A 22,852-nucleotide genomic window follows, 5' to 3' on the forward strand; every position below is an offset into this window, starting at 1 on the left:
AGCCAGGAATGGTCAGAAATAAGATAAGTCTCCAAACTGTAACAAAAGGGTCTTTTGTATATGGCTTTATTGGCAGTATGCAACTGATTGACTGTATGTTGGCTGCTGCCCACCAATAGTACCTATCAAGTTCAGGGGACTGGTGGACAGGGGAATCAAGTCAATATGATATGTATGTGTCCACATGAGTAAAATATTTTACACTTGTTAGAATTTTCTTTCCCTCACTCAAAGAATGATTGGGTTGCCTGGGTTCAGATACCATAAAATAACGTTCCAGCTGGTCTCTGCTCTTGTTCAGTGTATAAAGGGAAGTGTCAGTGAGGTGGTACAAGCTTCAGTATTTTCAGTAAGATGTTAATACCCAACTCCATATTTCCATCTAATTAGACTCAGTTGGTGCTGTAAAAAATCTGTGGGTAAGTCCAGATATGTGAGCACGTTTCCTGAGGAACAAATAGCTTTTGCCGCTGCTACTTGTCCCTGGGGAATGCCTGTGCATGCGTACTCTGGCACACAGCAAGTTGCCCTGGATGAAGTAGGGGGCACCTGGGCTGGCCCCAGCAGTACTACCCAGGTCCTGGGGACCTCCCAGGGCTCCAGCAGTGGCGCTCCAGCAGTGGCAATCCAGCAGCAGAGAGCCTGACCAGCAACCAGAGTGTGGCTCTGGCCAGCCAGGCTCTGATTTCAGGCAGCACATACTGCTACCAGGGGCACCACCCTGCTTTTTTTGAAGCACGGGTTTATTTGGCACCAGGATTGCCTCCCCCACCCCCACTGCAAATCAGCAGTGGGGGAATGCCTGCACACGTGATGTGTAGTACTGCAGATGAGTCTGCGGTGCTGCATACTGCACATGTTCGCTGATGTGGACGTGCCCCATGTGTGACTCCCTTTTCAAAATCCTAGATCCACCCATGGGTGATTCTACGGAGAGGAAGACTCCAGGAGACTCTCCTTACTGAGTTTTCAACAAACAGTTATATGTGGATCAGAGATTGGGATTCTCCCCATCTGTAGAACGGGAGAAGCTTATTCCTGAGTGCTGAGGATTTCCTAGAATATTTTCTAGCTACTTCCCCCAACCTACAAGTTTTCCCTCCCTTTAACTAAACTAAGCTTCAGTAAGCTTGTTTTCATTCAAGTCCAGGTGTTACCCAGTCTATTTGGGAAATGTTAAACTTTTCAAATATGCTCAGCTTTTGTCCATTTGTACTCCAATGAAGTCAACAGGAGTTTGGCCATTGACTTTTAATACAGCAGAGCTAGGCAAATGCTGAGTATACTTCAAGAGATCCCATCTCTGCGGATTTAGTTTTAGCTTCTTCCACACAAAGAAAGCCCAAAAGTCAGTGCAAATTACCTCTAAATCAAGATCTGGCTTTCTGAGGACATCATGGAGTGCTAGCTCCTCTAGCATACTCTTTTACTTCATGTTTGTACAACATTTAACAACATGGTGGGAGTTCACCCCCTGTAGGATTTACGGACATGAGCTTAAAATAAATAAATATTATATATCTGAATATATATACATTAAAGACGAGTCCATATCACAGCTGTGTTAAGTGCCATACATTTTCACTAATGGCATTTTTCGTGTCTCATCATAAGAGTTCTTTTCACTCTATTTTGTAGTGATTTATCAATGAGTCAGATGACAACCACATCTTATATTAGTGGTCTGCTGATATAAGAAGTTCTTCTAAGTCTGCTGGCTTCCTTCAGTGGTATTTATGCTATTAATAATCCATGCTGAATAACCTTTGGAGGAAACCTTTAGTTTGTTTTTTCCCCAACCCTTCAGTATTTTTCACCGGCATATAATATTGTATATTTTTCCAGAATTTTTTGTTTGGAGTATTCCAGTTAGAAGGCTTCCAGGTAATCACTGGTAAAATCCGAAGAGCTTTCTTCACCACTGGAGGTAAATAATCTGGCTCTTGGAAAGCCTGGAACTTAATGAAAACCAGTTTTATTGTGCTATCTTCTAAGGCACAGCTCACCGCTGCCTGCAGTTCAAAAATGCTTGGTCCGTTGACATAGCTAGGGCTCAAAATAATTATAGCTCGTCTGCTTTGTTTAATAGCAGTTACAACATCATCAGTATAAGCTGAAAAAAAAGAAGTAGGGATTAGAAATGTATTACTTATCCAATAGGCTCCTTATGCATTTTCAAAAACCAAATATAAACATAGAGGAATCATATTAACAATGTTGGAAATGCATCCAGCATTTGAGCACAACTCAGCAGCTGTTAAACAGTACACAGGTGAACCCCTTAATTCAAGGCAAGAAAAGAAGAAGACACAAATGAAACCACAGGAGAATTTAAGAAGTCATTGTTTAAGCACATTTGGCAGTGTCACCTGAGCTAGTATCCTGACTTTTGTGACAGATGCTTCAGATTCTTTAATAGATACAGATTGGAAGCGACTAGAGTTGAACACAGTTTTCTGTTCTGGTCTTTTCTTTTCTTTTGGAAATAACAGTTTTTTTTTCATTAAAAGGTTCATATTACTTAAATTAATAATCAGGAAAATGAGCCAAAACATTTTTGTGGAGCTAAGTCAGGTGTTTTTTTGAGTCAGCTCAAAAATTAATCTGAGTCTGCCTGAGCTGTCAGATTTCCCCATGGATTTCTACTTCAGGTGACTTGTCCTCCCCCTATTTTCTCCAATGAATTGGGCTTTGTGGCTGGAGTATATGCATCTCTGATGTTACGCCATATTCTCCCTTTTGGCTGAACAAATGTGACACATTGTCTGGAGTCATGCATTGATGGTCTATCATGCCAATGCATCCATTGTACCTGGCCATTAAAGAATGGGAGCGTGAGGCCTTTGAATCTCAGGCCCCAGGAATTACTGCTGCAGCTGTGGGAGACACAGTTCAATGGCAAACTTAGCCAAACAAAAACAAAATATTTTGATTTAGGAATGTCCAAATTACCAAATGTTTCAATATTTCTAAATATTTTTCAGAATTTTCCATTCCGCAAAAAAAAGAACAGTCATGACTTTTCAAAATGATAGAGGAGGAAAACAGATTTTGAAATATGGGAACTTCCTGTCCCATTAAAATTCCAATTTTCAACCACCCCAGTTGATGACCTTGATTTATGTTTCATCCAAGAGAGACAACCTTCAGCAGCACATGCAGGCAAAGAAAGAGTTTCTTTTGCTGAATCAACGCCACTACTTTCTTCAGCACCTTGGGCAATTTCTCTAAGAGTTCACTCATTTATGTGGTGATTAGATACAAGCTTGTATAAGTTGCAAGTGCTGATGAAAAGTACTTGAAATGACAATTTTTCTCAAAAAGAAGTCTTCAAAGTTTGAAAATATATTACCTTTGAAAATTGGCAGAACCAACTATACGAACATTTGGAAAACTGTTGGGCAAATGCTTTATCTCTTTAATTTGTTTAAAAATTGAAATTATGTAGAGTATCTTCAGAGATATTTATTATGGGCCAAAGAGATCAATGGAGTTGTGTCAATCTATGCCAATATTAAGTTTGGTCAAAATTTCTGAGCTTATTTTGTTTGACTTCCTTTTTTGAGCAGAAGGCTGAACAGATCATTGGCTGATACAGATCATCATGTCCGTTTGCATTGTGTAAAAACAAAAGCATAAACAAAAGAAGCTATCAAGAAAGAGGTTCAATATTGAGCATTTAAAAGTGATCATCTTCAACCTCTTTGATGATCTTCATGCCATTAACCAGTAGGAGAGCCTCAAGAAAGCTACTGGCATGCAAAGAATTCCTAGGCTTCTCCAATAAAGAAACATCAAGACTAGTCTGATGAGAATGATAGGGAAATTCAAGCGCTCAGTGACAAATCAGGGGAGCCTTCAAAATATGGCAGCGTGACATGAACTCCAAACAGAAGCAAGACAGTTATAGCCACATTAGAGCCAGAGGAAAATTCAAAAGTGAAAGAACAAGTAGTGGGAGGACAAAGCAAGAGAGATTAGAAAATTTGCCATGCCCTGTGGAGATTCTTCAGCATAACCAAAGCCACCTGTGGCCCAAGCACACAAGAAGCCCTCTCTCTGAGATCCAAGGATGGAATAACACTCTTTAAAGACAGCTCCACCATCAAGACATAGTGGAAAGAGCAATTGCAAGTGTCCTGAACTGGGATTCTTAGGTCGAAGACAACATTACTGAAGCCATTCCACAACACCCCATTAGGACTACCTTGCAAATCCACCAGTTTATCAAGAGGCCTTAAAAGCCATTCAGTAGATGAAAATAACAAAGTGTGTAGTCCTGATGGAATACCAGCTGAAATTTATAAGCAAGGTGAGAGAGCTTCTCTTCACAAACTGCATTGTTATTTGGAAAACCTGGTAATGTAGACAGATTCCCAATGTCCTGACAGATGCCAAAAATCATTAAAATATTCAAGGAAGGAGATAGAATATATTGTAGATATTATTGTGGTATTGTTCTCCTATCCATAGCTGGGTAAATCCTTGCCTGCTTTCTCCTCAAGAGACTCACCTTCCTCACTGAGTAGATTCTACCCATATCCCCATGTGTTTTCAGGTCACTCAGGTACAGTAGATATGATTTTTTAGCTGCAGGAGAAGTGCCACAAGCAACACTGAGATCTTTACATGGCCTCCATTGACCTGATTAAGGTCTTTGATTCAATCAGAGAGCCTCTATCAAAGATAAGATTTGGATGCCCATTAAAATGTGTTGCCAGACTCCTTCATGATGAAATGACAGAAACTGTCCTAAGCAATGGCTTGGATAATGGTTCATTATCAGAGCTGGAGTCAAGCACGGATGAAGGATTACACCAAGACTCTTTTCCATCTGTATCATACCTATTTCACATCTCATTGCTGATGGGCATATTAAGTACAGAAAAGTAAAAACTGATTATTACATTATTATAGACTATAACATAAAGTTGTAAAAATAACATCAACATTAAATATTTCAAAATATTTTTATATTAGAATATATTGTTATGATTTTTGACTTTTTGTCCCTTTGTAAAGGGGGGTGCAGAAGCAAGCAACAGGCAGTACAGAGCTACAGAATTCCACCCCTCCTTTCTCTTGGTTCTTCCTTTGTTTCTCTCCGTGCTCTGTGGCACATCCCTTTCCTTCTCCAGCCATTGCTGCTGCTCCACCTGTCTGCCCTGGGAGAAGCCCCAGAGCTGCTCCTGCTTTTCTCCAGCTGGGCTACATAGGGAGCTGGTTTTAGCAGCACTGGTGGCAATGGACCCACTCTTGGCCTGGCAGGATTGGGCAAAGAGGAGGAACCCACCTGCTGACACCACTGTTGCTGTCCCAAGCTGAGCCTGGCTCCCCATGTGAGGTGGGCAGATTGGAGCAAGAGCAGGTCTAGAGTTCTCCCCACCCCCAAAGCAGCCAGAGACAGTGGCACTGACATGTGGGGAAGGGGAATAGAAATGGGAGGGCATACTGCTGAGCATGAAGGGAAGGAGGGGCAAAATTCTTACCTGATTGGGGGAATTAAAAGTCCTTGGCTGCTGCTGCTTCACCATGGTCTGAAAGGGGGCGGGGAGGGGGGAGCAGGGGTTGAGACCATGCCACAGAATCCCCTCTGGATCCACCCCATATGAGCTGAAACTCCATAATCAAATCACACAATACACAGTATCATTGAATCCTTGATGAATATGTTTTTTTGAAAATTAAAACCATTTGGAGGGATTCTTATCACATTTTCACCAGTTAGGCAGGAACTTACCTCCTCCTGGAAGAATATCCCTTTCAAGGAGACACAGTTTATATCCATGTTTCTTCTCTAACACCTCTGGAAGAACATCCAGGGCAAATTGTTCCTCATTGACAAAACTGGAATCACTTCCAAAGGAGTTCATTTTCGCATAGGACACAAAAGCATCAAACTCTTTGTGATCTACAATTAAATTTAAATGATTTTTTTTAAAACCCTGTAGCTAATCTTATCTGGCTAATGTATTTCTAAAGTACCAACAATTTCAGTTAATGCTGAATTACCATTATACACAGTTTGTAACTTATTCAACTGAATGTGCAAAATGATTGCAAGATGCAAAATTCAGGCCTGGATCTAAGCATTGTTTCAAAGCTTCAGGGCCATCCAGTTTTTTTACGCAGGTAATTTCCCATTAAAGAATGACACATAACCTGTGGATTTCAAATCCAGACACCACCTTTCCCAGGGCTTTGAGAAAGTTCTAGGAGTCTAGGTAGCATCCATTTTAGCTGTATGCATATATATTTAAGAAATTAACAGATATTTCCATTTTAAAGCTGAGCCATTTTTGTAAAAAGTTGAACAGGGTAAAGATTAAATGTGGTCAGGTGGGTCATGGGACAACCAGAGAGAGCTGTGAAAAGAATACATAAACTAGTGCTCAGAACAGTAAGACTTACTGTGTGTTCAGTCCTGAAAGATGCTGACTTCACTAATGTCTTTGGAATTTCTCATATATTGAAAGTTAAGCATGTTTAAGATCTTTGCTGAACTGGACAAGAGCGCCCAATACATTGCAGGTTTGAGCACTGTGTAAGAGGTAATGATTTTGTAATCATCTGCCCTGGGCAATGGGTATCTAATGGAATCTTGGGTGAGCCTCAACGCTCAGTAAGTAGTAATGGAAACTTATGTGTGCAACTACAGTTTGTACAACTTCATCCAGAGTTAGCCTATTCAGACAAGCAAGCTCCAGAAAGTGTGCAAGCATACAAATTTAGGCTCACAGATATGGAGGTTGACTTGGGGCTTATTTAAAACTTTTACATCTTGTTTTCTTAAAAAGGAAAGAAATTGTTTTACTACAATCATTTCCCCAGTTTGACAGGCCTGTTACACAATCACAAGTAATTTGTAATTGTTGCTAGAAAAGTATCTTTGAGAAGATCCCTTCAGGGCCTTCCACCCCAATATATCAAATTATATTTTAAGCTTTGTGAAGCTAAACTATCATTTACTATATATCTTCACAGGACTTAAAACTGCAGAGACTTTACTTGGCCAAAGCCTCATCATTACTGCAATAAAAATATTAAACCATAGAATTAAAACTGATAATGCTGATTTATGATCAACACATTCTGCTTATTTTTTAAGATGACATTTTAAAGATTTCCTGCAAGTACACTTCTAGGTTGATTTGCCGAGTAACCAAAAGGAACACATCACCACCTTTTGGAGAAACTGTTTTAATTAGATAAGAAAAGAAATTAGAATCTACAAAACCTGACCCAGCTCTGCACACACGTGCATTTCTAGTCCTCAGGTTTTATCACAGACTAAGACTGAAAATTATTATAGGATACTCTTATTACATAACCAACGACACTTCACCGCTCTCACTGAACAATACTGAGAAATCTATCTCCTACTCTTCCATGGTTGAATTAGGGCTGTTGTTGCAAGATGTCAGTCATTTAATATGCTTTTCCCTTATATTTTCAAGCTTTTCTAAAATCCTGATCCAACACTCACTGGAATCAGAAGCTGGTAGGAAGCTCCACATTGCCTTTACAGGCATCTGGATCACGCCCACAGACAGCAGATGATTTAAAGCATAAAACTGTTAACCAGCATTTCAGATGGCACTAGAAAAACTGAAATAAAATAACATCATACCCTGGTTCTGTTTTTCTTACCTCCTATAGTTTCATCCTTGACCAGGTAATTTCGGTACATCAGCACTATTTCAATCCAATGCTGATAAATAAAAGCACTGCTCACAAGGAGTCCAAGTAACATTGAAATCAGACCAGATAAGATGTATAAGAAATGCACTGAAAAAATAAATTTAATGCTATCAAAATTCAAGATTTCCAAAATATTAACATTTGCAAGAAATGCTAACACTAGACATGGGACTAAGGTCCCTGGCACACTTTATATTTCTGGCACGATTAACATGTTAATTGTACCATAAATAGCAACATGCCACATGTCCATCTAATTTATGGACCCATAAAATGGCAAAACCGGACACAAAGAGAAGTCTGGAATGGGATCCAAGTTCATATCTGAACATTGCGACTTAAGCTGCCTCTAGCAGCCACGTAAGTACATAGAACTGCGCAAAAGACAGGGTTGATTTGCAAGTTATAGACTACCTAATTTCAGACTACCACAGCTAACTACCTCTCTCGGAGTATGTAGAATTCCCATGCAGAAGGATATCTAGTGTCTCCCTACTTAAAAAGCAGATCCATCATAGAATCACAGAAAATTAGGGTTGGAAGGGACCTCAGGAGGTCATCTAATCTAACTCCCTGCTCAAAGCAGGACCAGCCCCAACTAGATCATCCCAGCCAGGGCTTCATCTAGCCAGGTTTTAGAAACATCGAAGGATGAAGATTCCACGATCTCTCTGGGTAGCCTGTTCCAGTGCTTCACTACCCTCCTTGTACAAAAGTTCTTTCTAATATCTAACCTAAACTTCCCTTGGTGTAACTTGAGATGATTACTCCTTGTTTTGTCACCTGCCACCGCTGAGGACAGATGAGCTCCATTCTCTTTGGAAACACCCTTCACATAGTTGAAGGCTGCCCCCCTCAGTCTTCTCTTCTCCAGACTAAATAAACTCAGTTATCTCAGCTTCTCTTCACTGGTCATGTGCCCTAGTCCCCTCACCATTTTGTTGTCATCTGCTGGATTCTCTGTAATTTGTCTACATCCTTTGTGTAGTGGGGGACTGGGCACAATACTCCAGTCCTGATGCAGCCCAGTATGCCATTAGCCTTCTTTGCAACAAGGGCACAATGTTGACATATATTTAGTTTATTTTCCACTGTAACCCCCAGGTCCTTTTCTGCAGAGCTGCTACTTAGCCAGTCGGTCCTCATCCTGTGCCAGTGCAGACCGGTATAATGCAAACAATCTACAGGCATTTAGTAGCCTTGAAAATTGTCTGATTAACACCTCCAAAAGTTGTCCATCAAACAGGTACTATAAAGCACAGGGAAAGAATCTGCAAATGTTCTACACTTCTCCACCAATGTATTTTCAGTGAGAATAAGAGGAAGCCCTTTTCAGAATGTGAGGATAGGTTCACTCTCATATTTGTTCAGTCTTTGGCCTCTGCTGAAATTACCAGAAGTCTGCCAGTTTCACACCAATTACAATCAACTGTCTGAGCTAGACACACTAAGAAAAGTGTACTAAAAATCCTGAATCTTGAATAATGCTGTTGTTTGAGGGAACACAGTACTTTCAACTGCTTATAAATCCCTCTGCTACTTACAAGAACCACACCTCTCTACCCACAGTAATCCCTCCTCCCCCCCACCCTTCCCTTCTTCTTCCACTTAGTCTCCTGCAGCCCTCAAGACATGCCATTTCTTCAAGAGGGAAGACTTACTGGTAAGAACCTATCAAATTCACAATGGAAATAAGCTGTGCAGCAGCTCCTTTAATCTTGCAGGTCCCCCCCGTGTACCCCACTCCTCCACACAGCTGATTGGCTGAGGGGCTGCACTGGTCTTGCTGTTTGTTGCTGACTGGCCAGGAGGCAAAACCAGCATCATATTGAAAACTGGTTTTTGCAACCCTGCCAATCAGGACTGAGCAGGCAGGGCCCCTCTGCCAATCAGCAGTGTGGGAGGCGTAGGGAAACCTACAAGATTAAAGGAGTGGCTGCACAGCCCATTTCTGCCATTAATTTAGTAGGTTCTTACTTATTGGTATGAAACACCCTCCTAACTTTTGGTCCACATCTCCATGAGCGGAAACGTGCAGTTTGTGCTGGTGAACCTGCTTGCCATGTTGCCTATTTGCAGCATGGCAGCAAAATTAGGTACTGGGAAATCCCAGTATCTAAAAAAAACATGGCAGAAAGAAGTGGGGCAGTGCACATGGCTGCAGTGTGCACCATCAGAAACTGGAGCCTGGCCAACCAGAGCCAAGATCTGGGTGCCGGCCAGGCTGCACACACCCAGATCACTGCCACTGATGCCCCAGGACACCAGGTAAAGCTGCTGATGCCAGCCCAGTTACTGGCCCCAGCCTCCCCAACGCAGAGCAATTTGCTCACACCAAAGTGCGCATGCAGGGGCATGCACGGGGACAACTAGCAGTGATACAATTGTGTACCACTGCTAGTTGTCCCTGGGGAAACACACATTCCTGTTAGTGGAGATATGTCCTTAGAACCATTTTTTCCACTCAGCTTTAAGGAACGCCTGAGACTTACTGAAAGGTAAATGGAAGTGTTGATAAAGAGAAATGAGGAGAAAAATTTACCTCTTTCCTTTCTTTTTAGCTTGATCACTCCTGTAGACTTTCCCACAGAATTCTGAGCAATGCATGTGAAGTTGCTGTTGAGGTCCTTTTCAGTTACTTCCCTCAGCTTGGCTATATGAATAACTGTTTCTCCCACTAATTCATTTTTCTGATCCCTAAACAGGAAAATAATAATAATTCATAGAAGCCCTTGATTAGACAATTTACAGGTGGCAATGTTTTCTGCATTCGTATGAAATGCCTCATATGAAACTTCCATCTGAGGTCATGATGATGATGTTATGTTCTTATGTTAAGATACTTATGTTAAGAAAAAGCACTATTGATTAGGCAAAATATCCAATTGACTTGTACTCAAGTTTATGCACATCCTTATGAACCTACCTAAAATGGAAGGGACTGTGTTCTTTTGCTTTACGAGACCTTTATAAGATGTGAAGTTAGCAAAAGCCTCAGTAGGTACAGGTGCCAAACCAGGAAATGTTTTTCTGATCTTATGATGATCTCCATATATACCAATATAACGTCAGTAAGCAGACTGATTTTTTTCATGCTGAAGATTTCAACTGGTACACTGGAGACAGCCATAAGGGAAATGTGAGATGGGTGCATCTACACACTACAATAGTGTGCTGTGAAGAGATGTCTGAACTACTCCATTCAGAATACTCTGTTTATCTTGGGAAATGAAAGCTTTATAGCATAATACCTGTATAATAAGGTGCTCCACTTGAGCCAGTATACCTTGTTTTTCAGAAGGGCTAGTAAAGTTGGATAAGAAGCTACAGTTAGACAGAGAGGGTGGAACTGGATGGAGGAACATATTAAGAGTGGGAGGGGATAAGCAGATAATGCATATATGAAGGCACCCAGGACACTAACCAGGGGTAGTCCAGAGGGCCAAACTGGGATTACATGGGCCAGGAGTCTTGGAATGGGATGAGAACATTGAGAAGAAGAAACTAGGACAGGGTAATCAAAGGTAATGAAACCAGAACAAGATAAGTAATAGAAAAGAGATGCAACTCAGAGACACATTAGAGCAGGGGTGGGCAAAGACTGGCCCACCCTCCATTTCTCTGCAGCCCCTACTCATGTCGCTGCAGCCAGTTTCCATGGAAGCCCCAGGACTGGGACCGGGCCAGGGTTTCGATGGAGACCAGCCCCAGCAGCACTGGCTGAGCACATGGCTGGGCTGGGAGCTGCTCCAGGACCAGGACCTTTCAGCAGTGACAGCATGGCCTGGAGTCAGGGCAGAACTGCAATCCACTGCCTGCATGCCCTGGGCAGGGCCAGATCAATGCATAGGCAAATTAGGCACGTGCCTAGGGTCTTAAGTGAAGAAGGGGCCCAATTGTGCTTATTTTACATATTATAATTATTAAGTGAAACAAGTAATATAAATTTACAGTATTAAGTAGGAGCCCATGAGTTTGTTTGCCTAGGGCCCACTAAAGGATTAGTTTGGCCCTGTTCCCAGGGAGGGGCATGTAGGCAGCAGATCATGGCTCTGACCTGCCTCCAAATTATGCTGTCGCTGCCGCAAGATCCCACCCCCGGCCCCAGAGCAGTTCCCTGCCTGCCTGCGTGCCCTGCCAGTGCTGCTGGGACCAGTCTCCATGAAAACCCTGGCCCCACACTGTTACGTCCCTGCCACTGCTGAAGTCTCTATGAAAACTGGATGTAGTAATGCGGGCAGGGACTGCTGGGAAATGGAGCCCGGCAACCAGCTGAATCCACCATTTTGCCCACCCCTGAATTAGAGGATGGGACATGAATAATTAGTCTGTGGGAAAACAGATAGACAAGGCTGGGGAATTGTTCCCTCCAAGAGCCTGTATTTCTGAGTCTCACCACACCACAGCTGGAAGCGAATATCTCTGAAATCTACTGTAAAAGATATCCAATCCATCTCCAGTTCTGGCTGTCAGAGAATGGCACCCCACTATTGCTATCCATTATGCTTGTAACTCAAATGACTGAGCTCCAAGCAGTAGATCATAAGATTCCAACCCTGCTGATGAACACGTCAGCACCAATACAATACCATGTAATAGTATTTTTTTGATCATTTCATTTTTCTAAAATCCTGTGAAATTACACATTAAATCCATTTTGAAACAACAACATTGTTAATACTGTTGCAAAGTCAAGCAGTAAAAAATTACGAAATGCCTGAATTAAGGTTGTCTTTTCAACCTAAAATCAAGGCTACTTAATAATGTGTAATATCACACATAAAGGGCCCATTTTAAGAATTTGATACCGTCAAGGTCCAAAGGACCTGGTCTTTATTTAATGCACAGAATAGATTGTCATAGCTATTAGTCAAGGTTGTGTAGAATGTCACCTCCACCACATTCGTTGTACAAACTAGAAGATGTAGACGCACATGAGACAGGGAATTTAAGGAGAAGAAGAAAAGGACCTCATGGAAGAGGCATTTAAAAACTACCACATAAGGCAGGGAAAACATAATATGTGATCATATAATTACCCAGACATCTCACGGGAAGAGCACTCAGCGAGATCTGAACCCGAGTGGTCATTTAGCTTCCTCACTTGCACTGAGGAGCTCTATTTGACTCCAGAAGTATATGGGCCAACCAGGGAAAAAGCACTCCTGGATTTGGTTTTGGACAAAGAGGATGATCTAGTGGGTAACCTGAGGATTGAGGGTAATCTAGGTGACAGTGACCACGAGATGATCACTTTCACCATCCATTATTTTAGGAAAGCTGACTTCTACAGGCTTAGGAGATTGATGGATAAGGCCCTGTGGAACCATGATCCGATGGAGCACACAGGAGGTTCATTCCTGTTCATAAGAAAGGTAGCAAAAGGGCTCAGAGACCCCCCTGGCTCAATAGAGAGGTCATGGAGATCTTGAAAACAAAAGGAGAAAGCCTATAAGAGATGAAAGCTGGGAATTACCCCCAAGGAGGAGTACACAGGAATGGCCTGCACCAGTAGGGAGCAGATTAGAAAAGCAAAGGCAGAAACAAATACAAACTCAACAGGAATCAAAGACAATAAAAAGTCCTTCTTTAGATACGTTGGAAGCAGAAAAAAAGGCGGGGGGAAATGTAGGACCCTTACTGAACCCAGTTGGACAGCTGACAACTGACACTCAAGAGAAAACCAAACTCCTAAATAAATACTTCACATCGGTATTCCACCAGACCAAGAATTTTAACTTGTCTGACAGGAAGCAGGATGGACAAGGTGGGGATGATCACCCACCTACAATCAGCAAAGACTTTATGAGGGAATATCTAGAGAGGCTGGATATTTACAATTCAGCAGGACCAACTGACCTACACCCAATAGTGCTGAAAGAACTGGCTAAGTCATTGCACAACTGATGGCAAAGCTATTTGAGAACTCATGGCAATCCGGTGAGGTCCCAGAAGACTGGAAGAGGGTCAGTGTGGTCTCTATCTTCAAGAAATGAAGGAAGGAGAACTCAGGGAATTATAGGCCAATTAGTCTGATCTCAAACCCTGGAAAAATCCTGGAAAAATTTATCAAAGAATCCATCAGTGATAGGCTAACAGAAGGCAGTATTCTAAAAGACAGCCAACATGGCTGTGTTGCAGGCAAGTCATGCCCGACCAGCCTCATCATCTTCTACCATCAGGTATCTCACCACCTGTATAAGGGAGATGGGATCAACATCATATACTTGGATTTCATAAAGGCCTTTGACTTGGTCTCCCACAATGTCCTCATGGTTAAATTGAGAAACTGGGGCCTCAACAACTTAATGGCCTGGTGACTGGGAAACTGGCTTTGAGCTTGAACCCAGAGAGTGTTAACAGACGGAATGGAGTCAACATGGTAAAAGGTGACCAGTGGTGTCTCCCAAGGCTCAGTATTCAGACCAATGCTTTTCAACATTTTCATCAATGATTTGGATACGGGTGTGGAAAGCGTATTGGCAAAGTTCACGGAAAATACCAAGTTTTAGGGGAGTACAATAATGCTGGAAGACAGGCTGAGGATACAGGCTGACCTGGACAGGCTTGTAAAGTAAGTGGATCTAAACCTGATGATGTTTAACACCAAGAAATGTAAAGTGCTCCACCTAGGGAGAAATAATCCACAACACACGTACAGGCTCAGTGGTGCTACACTAGCCAGCAGCACAAATGAAAGAGACCTGGGGGGTCATGATCAACCGGAATACGGACATGAGCCACCAATGCAATGCTATAGTCAGCCAAACAAACACCCTGGCATGCATCAACTAATGCATCACAAGCAAGATTAAGGATGTCATCCTCCTGCTCTACTCAGCATTGGTAAGGTGGCAGCTGGAGAACCGTGTCCAGTTCTGGATGCCACATCTCAAGAGGGACGTTGAGAAGCTGGAAAGAGTCCAAAGGAGGGCCACATGAATGATTAGAGGTCTGGAGAATAGACCGCATGAGGAAAGGCTGAAGGACACGTGACTGTCCAGCCTGGAAAAGAGAAGACTCAGGGGGGACTTGGTGGCAGCCTTTAAGTAAATAAGTGGTGAACATCAGGGGCAAGGAGAACATCTGTTCACCAAGGCACCCCAGGGAAAGACTAAAAAGAATAATGGCCATAAACTGATAGCAGATGACTTCAAATTAGACATAAGGAAAATCTTTACAGTTTGTGTGTCCAGAGTCTGGAACAGACTCCCTCCAGAGGTGGCACAGTCACCTCCCATGGACAACTGTATGCACACCTTGCTGGAGTCATCTGACCTCAGCAGTCTTTCCTGCCTTAGATCAGGAGGATGGACCTGATGATCTTGCGAGGTCCCTTCCAGCCCCTAACTTCTATGACTCTATGAATTAAAGATGAGATCATAGTGCATAGGCACAAGGGGAAGGAATTAAGGTTACACAGGCAATATTAATTCTGCCTTTTCATAACACAGAGGACGTGACTTTGCAACCTTAGGGTGCGTCTACACGTGCCACTATAGTGATGTTGTTATGGTGCTGTGATTTAGAAAGTACTTTTGGCAGTACTAAATCACAGCACTGTAATAGCCTATACTATGTAGCACATGCAGCACATGGTTATTTTTAGCAGCTACTTCACCATAGCAGTGCAGTATATCAGAGGAAGCACATTGCTACGGCGATGTAGCCGCTTGTCATGTATAGATGCCTACAAATACTACATCACCATAGTGTGTTGTTATGGCAATGTAGCATCATGTGTAGATGCACCCTTAATGTTCTTTTAATATAGACACACACCCATATCTATATGTATATGTAATACAGCATGAATACACATAAATATGTTAGAAAGTAAAGAAATGTGTGTGAATTTATGTATGTACCTTGCACATGTATACATGACTGTGTGCATCTTATACACCCACACATTAATGTGTAATATGTGTATGCAAGTATAAAAATCTTCAGTGCTAGTCAATAGAATTTTCTTAAAGTGACCGATATTTGTTAGTGCTCTTTCAGTGTTTTCAGATGAGAACATATTAGAAGTAGCAGTTATGGAAGATTTTTGTCATTTATTTACACTTTATTCAAGGCATTATATTTGTTCACCTTATTTGCTTCTGTTCAAGTTCCTCACTTTTTCCTTCTTGGCTGTGTCTGCTCCATGTTATCATAGGTGTGAAGTCTCTTTCATAGCCAAATTGGACTTTGCATTCCATTTCAATTGGTTTTCCTGGATTAAAAAAAAAAAAACACAAAAAATGAAATGCAGAGAAGTCTCTATTAACCTGAAATGGAAAAAGGACTGTAATACAAAGAAGTGTCTATTTTCCCCACTGATGACAATAAAGGAATGTACTACCAATAAGATATTTGAGTTTATTGATTTGCGATCTATATAAAACAGTGGAAACCATGGGAACAAAACGCATTTATCATACAGCATATTGATATGCCATTCAAATCTTTTGGGCCAGAAAGACAACCACAACACCAACAACAACAAAATCCATCATACCAAGTTCTACTTCAAGGATCTTCACACCCTTGGGAGACAATATGTTTGGTGCATAGATGGTATTTGGTGCTGCAAAATGAAGGAATAATAAATTGTAATGATGATTATTGCTACATTATTTGAAATGAAAAGATCTTAGTTTATGGCAAATCCAAGAATTCTGATCTTGTATTCATTATTCTAGATTACAGCACAGTAGTATGGTGTATATTATCACTGAACACTGAAGGCTTTTCCAAAGGCCATCAATATTAACAGCAATCTCTGTATATGGGTAGCTAGTCAAACTGACGGCCTGTCTGAACGTTCTTAGCTTATCCCAAATGTTTCTTCAGACAGTGAGGCAAATTGCTAACAGCAATTGTGGAGGGGATAAGGAGACAGGCTTGGTCACAAAAGTAAGTTACAGTAGAGGACAACACACGAGAGGGTGAGCGATAGCTAGATTTTCAGCATGAAAATGTAAGTAAAAAAGTCAAACATTCTGGGGAAGAAAAGATGATCTAACTTACTGACAAAAATAAATGTGCATTCAGATATTTTATTATTTTGAGTTGATATATTACTCACCAATGACATTCACTTTAACTACTGTTCTCATTGTCCATCTGGTATTATTGATGAATAACATGTAATCACATACATACACACCAGCATCTTTGTCATAGATGGTAAGCAAGTTGATTTTATCACCCTTAAGTTTTAGACTTAGTCTAAATGCCTTCTCTGTTAGTAATTTTCCATTCTAAAGAAAAAACAAAGAAAAAAATATTATTTATATATACATGAAGTCTCTTTCATAGCCAAGTAGGACTTTACATTCCATTTCAATCAGTTTTCCTGGATTAAAGATGCATAAAAAAATCTCAATTAACCTGAAATGGAATAAGGACTATTAAATTATCTTTTTACACTTCAGTATTGCAATCTGGTGCTCCGCATTCTGCTCCCTGTCCTACCTGCTGATGTTCTCCTTGTTCTCCTCCCCAAATGCTGTGTGCTAGACACAGAGGCTGCCCATGCCACTTGTGGCATGTGTGCCACAGGTTGGCCACTCCTTTGGGAGGCCATTTTACCATGAAACATTTTACCTTGACTGTTTCACAGGAACTTGAATTGAAACAATGGACTTGTGCATCTGGGCATGTTTGGACATTTTTTAATAGATGTCAGTCTTTCATTAAAAAAAAAACTTTTCAAAGCAAAATTCACTGTTACATTTTTTCTTACATATAAAGTTTTTCTATTTTAGAAAAAAAAATATTTCTATAAACCCCAAATAAGTTTATTCTCAAAATGTTTGTTGCATGGGACACTTTAGATTTGTTTGTTTCTATTCTGCTTTGGTATGGGGCCAAAAAAAGAAAATCTAAATCATAATATTCCTGGTGAAATGGAAAATCTAGTTCCTACTCAACTCATAATTATAAGTCATTAAAATATAGGAAAATCAAAATTCTGTCTTCAGATTGTTAAGCGTAATTACTATTGGCTATAGCAGAAGTTGTGAGCAAATGTATGTAAATCCAGAATTCAGCCTAGAATTGTAACTGCACTGGGTTCTGTTCTGAATGTGCTTAGAAGGAAGCATCTGTTACCTTGAACCATGTCACCTGTGATCTGTTTAAATGACTGTAACATTTTAGCCCAGGACAAGAAATTGAATCCCCCTTTCCAGTGATGAGAGACAGTGTATTTGTCCCATAATCCAAACACCTTGCCTGACTCTTTGCTTCAACCTTTATGATAATTTTGAAACATGAGACTTCTTCCCTGCATAGCACAGAAAAAAAAAGAGAGAAAAACAAGTTAAAATATTCAAGATATCATACCAGAAGAGCATTTTAGAAATCAATGAAAAATTCATTGTCATAGTGGTATACCTTATCTTACAAATATATATTCCTGAGTCATTATTTCTTATTGGTTTGAACCAAAGTGCATTCCCTTCTTGAGTGGGATTAGTGCTTTCCTTTCCAATAACCTCCAGCAGTTCTCCTTTTTGTTGCCGGAACCATACAACTTTCTTTTTATATAAAAGTGAGTTGTTGAAAATGTGGGTGTAGCTTTGAAATGGTACAGGGCATTGTAAGACCATTTCCTTATTATTAATTGCACGGTAATGTTTTTCAAATTCTTTGTGAAGACATCCTGAAAGGAAGGATAACAAAAATATCAGAGTAATCCAACAAGAACACAGGAAAACATCATTAAGGAGAAAAAGAGCTGTGAATATTCCATAATGGAATTTTATCTTTTTAACAATAAAACTAGATTGGCACAGGTCTACTAAAGACAATTCTAGTGTCACCAGACGAGGAGTTGCTATAAGTCTTTAAACACAGCCTAATAGCTTGCAACTCTTTGGATTTTATTGGCATATTTATTTCAAAGTCACAGAGCAATGGCAGAGGTTGTCCTGTCTTCTGCTTCATGAGCATGAGCTGTGGATGAATTTACTCAAAGCATCTTTACCATTATTGGTTTAGCTAGATTTCACCCTGTCTAAGAGGCATTCAGGAGGATTACTTGTTTTTATTCAATGACTATCTAATGTAAAACATGCAAACCATCCTGGCAGCAGGAGTTGGAACCAAGAATTCCCTCTCCCCAAGGAAAGTGTCCTTATCATTAGCTACAATCACATTTCCCCTTGGTCTCTCACTCTGCATTCTTAGGTGTGTTCAGTGGCCCAACTTCAACAGGAGGAGTTGAGGGTGCTCTTACCCAACTTGGTGTAAGTTACTTTCTTGAGAAGTAAGAAACATTGATTTGAGTCTGCTCAGCCTAAGAAGGGGATAGAACCCAGATCTCTGACTACCTGGGCGCATGTTATAACCACTAGGCAACTGTGCAAACAACAGGTGCTACCACAACCAGTCAGGGTTTTTAGTTGAATGATGCTAGTTGGAATTGTGTGTGCACTCTTAGAATGTATAACAGGTCAGATCTGTCTGGGATCTTCACCACCCCACAAGACAGGTGCCTCAGTGAGCAAACTGGCTCACTTCTGAATGTGCTCAAAAGCTGAAGTGTAGGTACTTAGGGCAGCGTTTCCCAACCAGCGTGCCACGGCACAAAAGTGTGCCATCAGAAATGAACAGGTGTGCCATGAAATTTTATCATGGCAATGAGCTGCAATAGGTATGAGGATGGAGAATGCCTTAACACAAGGGTGGGCAAAATGCGGCCCATGGGCCAGATGTGGCCCACCAGGCCATTCTATCCGGCCCATAGGGCTCCTAAAAAATTTAGGAAATGAATATTTATCTGCCCCTGGCTGCCTGTCATGCAGCCCTCGATGCCTTGCCAAAACTCAGTAAGCAGCCCTCCACCTGAAATAATTGCCTGCCCCTGCCTTAAAAAAATTTTAAGTGTGCCTTGGCCTGGAAAAGGTTAGGAAACATTGACTTAGGGAACTGTTGAGGCCCAAATAGAGGCACTAAATCAACTTAGGCACCTATGGAGTTTTGGGCCTGTTGAAGCAGGTCCTGTCTGAATTATTCTTTGGACCTTTGGCACCTAATTTCCACATAAGCCCTGTTTAGATCCTTACAGCAGAAAGCCCACAGTTCCTTACCCAACAGGCTGAACTCAGCTTTGCTGATCAATAAAAGCAGGATCCAACAAAAAGTAAGCATTGGTTTCTTTTCGGACTTCGGTTGATAATCAGAGACGTTCTGCATAAATAGCATCTTCTTTGCTGTAGAAAAGAAAAAACACGCATTTGCTTTGAACAATAATCCACATTAGACTAAACTAAGAAGTAATTGTTTTAGACAGGGCTGGATTATGACAGGGTGGGGCCCTTAACTAGGGGTTCTCAAACTTTCCATGCCACGGCCCAGCAAACTGCAGACCAGAAGCGGCCGTGGCCAGCAAACCACAGAGTCCCGCTGCCAGAATTTCAGGCAGAACACAGGTAAACTTACTTCCACCCCCCAGGTGTGAGGGTGGGCCAAACCTGAACCACAGCTGCTGCGGGTCCTGCAGGAGGAGTTGTGGCCTCTCCGCCTGGCTCTGTAGGGCTGCGGTTTGCCAGTCCACAGTCACTTCCGGTCCAGCAGCCAATGCTTAGAGGCCCCTCTTAGTGTGAGGCCCTACGCTATAGTTTGTGCCTAAATCCGGCACTGGTTTTAGATTACTATTCCAAACACAAAACTGCAATAATAAAAATTTGGGGCTGTTTCACCGAGACAGCTCTTTTTTAGAAGTTGTTACTTGTAATGGGTTTCTAAAACATATCACTGTACACAACTAGGAAGTGGAGAATATATACAAAAACTTAATTCAAACACGCCCTACATAGAAATAAAGATGGAAAGTCAGTTTTACAAATGCATCACTTCTGTAGCTGCATGCTTAGTTCAGGCAGACAGACTTCTCCTGACTGAATCCCCATTATGAATCCAGCACCGATTAAACCACTGGGGTGCATCCACACACGAACAGCACAAATTTGTGCCAGGGATTTTTGCCACAGCACGTGTGCCTGAACATACACTTTGGTGTGGGGCAAGTTGTGCCACCCGGGGCAAACTGATCCTGCCCAGCTCCTCCCAGATCTGCAGCCAGGGGGAGTTGGAGGCTGGGACCAGCACCTGTATAAATAGCTGCTCTGACAAGCAACTCAGGGCTACTTGCTCTCAGGAGCTTCTCAGAGAGGAGCCTCTGGGAGGAACTTGGCCATGCCCCTTGCTGGCCCAGGCTGCTGCTGCTGCAAGCTTAGTCTCAGGAGCTTCTGTGGAGAAGATGGCCACACCCCTTAGTGCCTCTGGCTATTGCTAGTTGTTGGCTTATTCTCAGAGCTTTTGGGGGTAAACTGGCCGCTCCCCTTCCTGCCTTGGGCTGCTGCTGTTGCTGCCTGCCCCCCACAAGGGGGAGGGTCCTCTGCTGCACGCCACACGCTGCTGCTCTCCCCACCCCTTGTGGCATCTCAAACTGCTTTGAGGTGCCGCAACAGGCATGTGCACACTCGTCTGGACATGTCCAAAAAGGGTTCTCAACCTTTTTAGAATTAAGGTACCCCTCTTTAGATGTAAGGCATCCCTCAGACAATGCCAACTAAGTTTTCACTCATTTTTTGACCAAAAAAAAGTAATAGAGCAAGTTTTCTGTTGCAAAAGAACTCAGAAAGACCATAACAGCTCAGAATGTTTTTAACACTATGGATTCCTATTTGAAAATCACTGAATTTAAAAACAAGTTACTTTGTTTTCCTTTTTTTGTGAATGCTGTTTACTGAGTGAATCCCATTTGCATACTTAACCATGCTGACATTGCATGGCACCCAGTGGCACCCTTGAGAGGATCTGGTTGAGAATCACTGAATTAGTCATCCACAGCTCGGTCTTTAGCTGATGCAAATCAAAGTTCCACTAAAATTATACCCACATACATTAACCTGTCACCTGACTCTCTGATTACAAGTTCTTTGGGTTATCACCCATTGCCACATGAGAGGAACTGTTAGAAAGGTTCAACGGCCTACTTACATAAGCCATAGCCTGTTTTCCTTCAGCTTCCTTCCCAGCTACTGCTATGCATTCTCCACGTGCACCAAATGCCAAAAAAGGTAAGAGAGCCACTTGTTGACATGTTTCCAGGGTCTACAAAGCACTGTTCTCAAGCTCTTAGTTTTCTGTTATGGTTCCATGCCCCAAACAATGAAAATGCCAAATGATGTTTTGGAGGGTATTTGGGTTATGGAGAACAAGAGCAAATGGGCGGGTCATGTTTTTGTTGCGGTAATCCCCAGCATGTTCAGGCGTAGTGGAGACATGCCCTTACACGACTGCTTTGCTATCAGTGAATTGTACAAGTGCATAAATTCCATTTTCGTATTTCCATCTTCCTTACATTTCCTGGGTTTGCATCTAAACCAGCTATTTGATTGCATCTAAACCACCTATCTAGATGAGCAGTAAAGTGACATTCAGTGTCTAAATTAATGTTTCTTTCTTTCTAGGCTCCCCTTGGACCAGTTCCAAGGAGAGGAGTTATCTGAACCAAAATAGAAATCTAGGTTTGCAGCAGTAACACAGTAAAAAGCACATTAAAGCAAGTTGGCAGTATGCCCAAGAGTCTCCCAATCCTTGCTGCTATAATTATATTAGTCTCACTAGATGTCCAACATGTCATTCAGCATAATTCTTATTTACTTTTTTCATTAGCATTTATTTATATAGGCTGCTTACAGACGTGAAAAAAAAGAAATACGATACTTTACTTCAGCTTAGCACACCCCCACACTAAGTGCAGCACATGCCCAGAAGAGGCATTTGAACGAGCTCACTCAACGTCTGTATAGATCAGGAGGGGCTTTGGGTGATTTTATCTAATAGCTGATTGACTTAGCTTTACATAAAAGTGCCAAAAAACCCCACTGAACCATGAGATCTATACAGATGCTGGAGAACTGGGTTGAACTAACACGCTTCCTCTTTCAGTAAAATGCTGTTTTGTCTTGTTTTCCACATCTGTCAGTGGCCATGGTGGCTATCTGTAGGGACCTACCTAAACTGTGGCAAAACACGGGGTTTTTCATGGCCCACTTGTGGTGCACAGAGTTCATTTCACAGGCATTTTGCAGCAGCCCCACCACTCAGCACCAACTGGCAGAGGCTCGGGGGGGGGGGGGGGGGG

At 41.8% G+C, this 22,852-nt stretch overlaps 1 protein-coding gene across 1 annotated transcript in view; it reads right to left on the reverse strand.

The window, feature by feature from the left end:
• Positions 1 to 626: 626 nt before the first annotated feature.
• The window catches only part of IL18RAP (interleukin 18 receptor accessory protein), a 25,090-nt gene continuing 2,864 nt past the window's right edge, over positions 627 to 22,852 (reverse strand). Inside the window, exons 2-11 of the mRNA XM_019525620.1 lie at positions 19,788 to 19,910; positions 18,091 to 18,358; positions 17,806 to 17,980; positions 16,778 to 16,952; positions 16,208 to 16,276; positions 15,799 to 15,922; positions 10,244 to 10,398; positions 7,651 to 7,788; positions 5,741 to 5,911; positions 627 to 2,113 (exon numbers count right to left, since the gene is read on the reverse strand). Of these exons, the coding sequence (XP_019381165.1) occupies positions 1,743 to 2,113; positions 5,741 to 5,911; positions 7,651 to 7,788; positions 10,244 to 10,398; positions 15,799 to 15,922; positions 16,208 to 16,276; positions 16,778 to 16,952; positions 17,806 to 17,980; positions 18,091 to 18,358; positions 19,788 to 19,902 (1,761 nt within the window). The 5' untranslated portion in view covers positions 19,903 to 19,910 and the 3' untranslated portion in view covers positions 627 to 1,742. The remainder of the gene's footprint in view (positions 2,114 to 5,740; positions 5,912 to 7,650; positions 7,789 to 10,243; positions 10,399 to 15,798; positions 15,923 to 16,207; positions 16,277 to 16,777; positions 16,953 to 17,805; positions 17,981 to 18,090; positions 18,359 to 19,787; positions 19,911 to 22,852) is intronic.

This window comes from Gavialis gangeticus, unplaced genomic scaffold (genome assembly GCF_001723915.1).
Source record: "Gavialis gangeticus isolate Ggan-Ray unplaced genomic scaffold, GavGan_comp1, whole genome shotgun sequence".
Classification (NCBI taxonomy): Eukaryota; Metazoa; Chordata; order Crocodylia; family Gavialidae; genus Gavialis; species Gavialis gangeticus.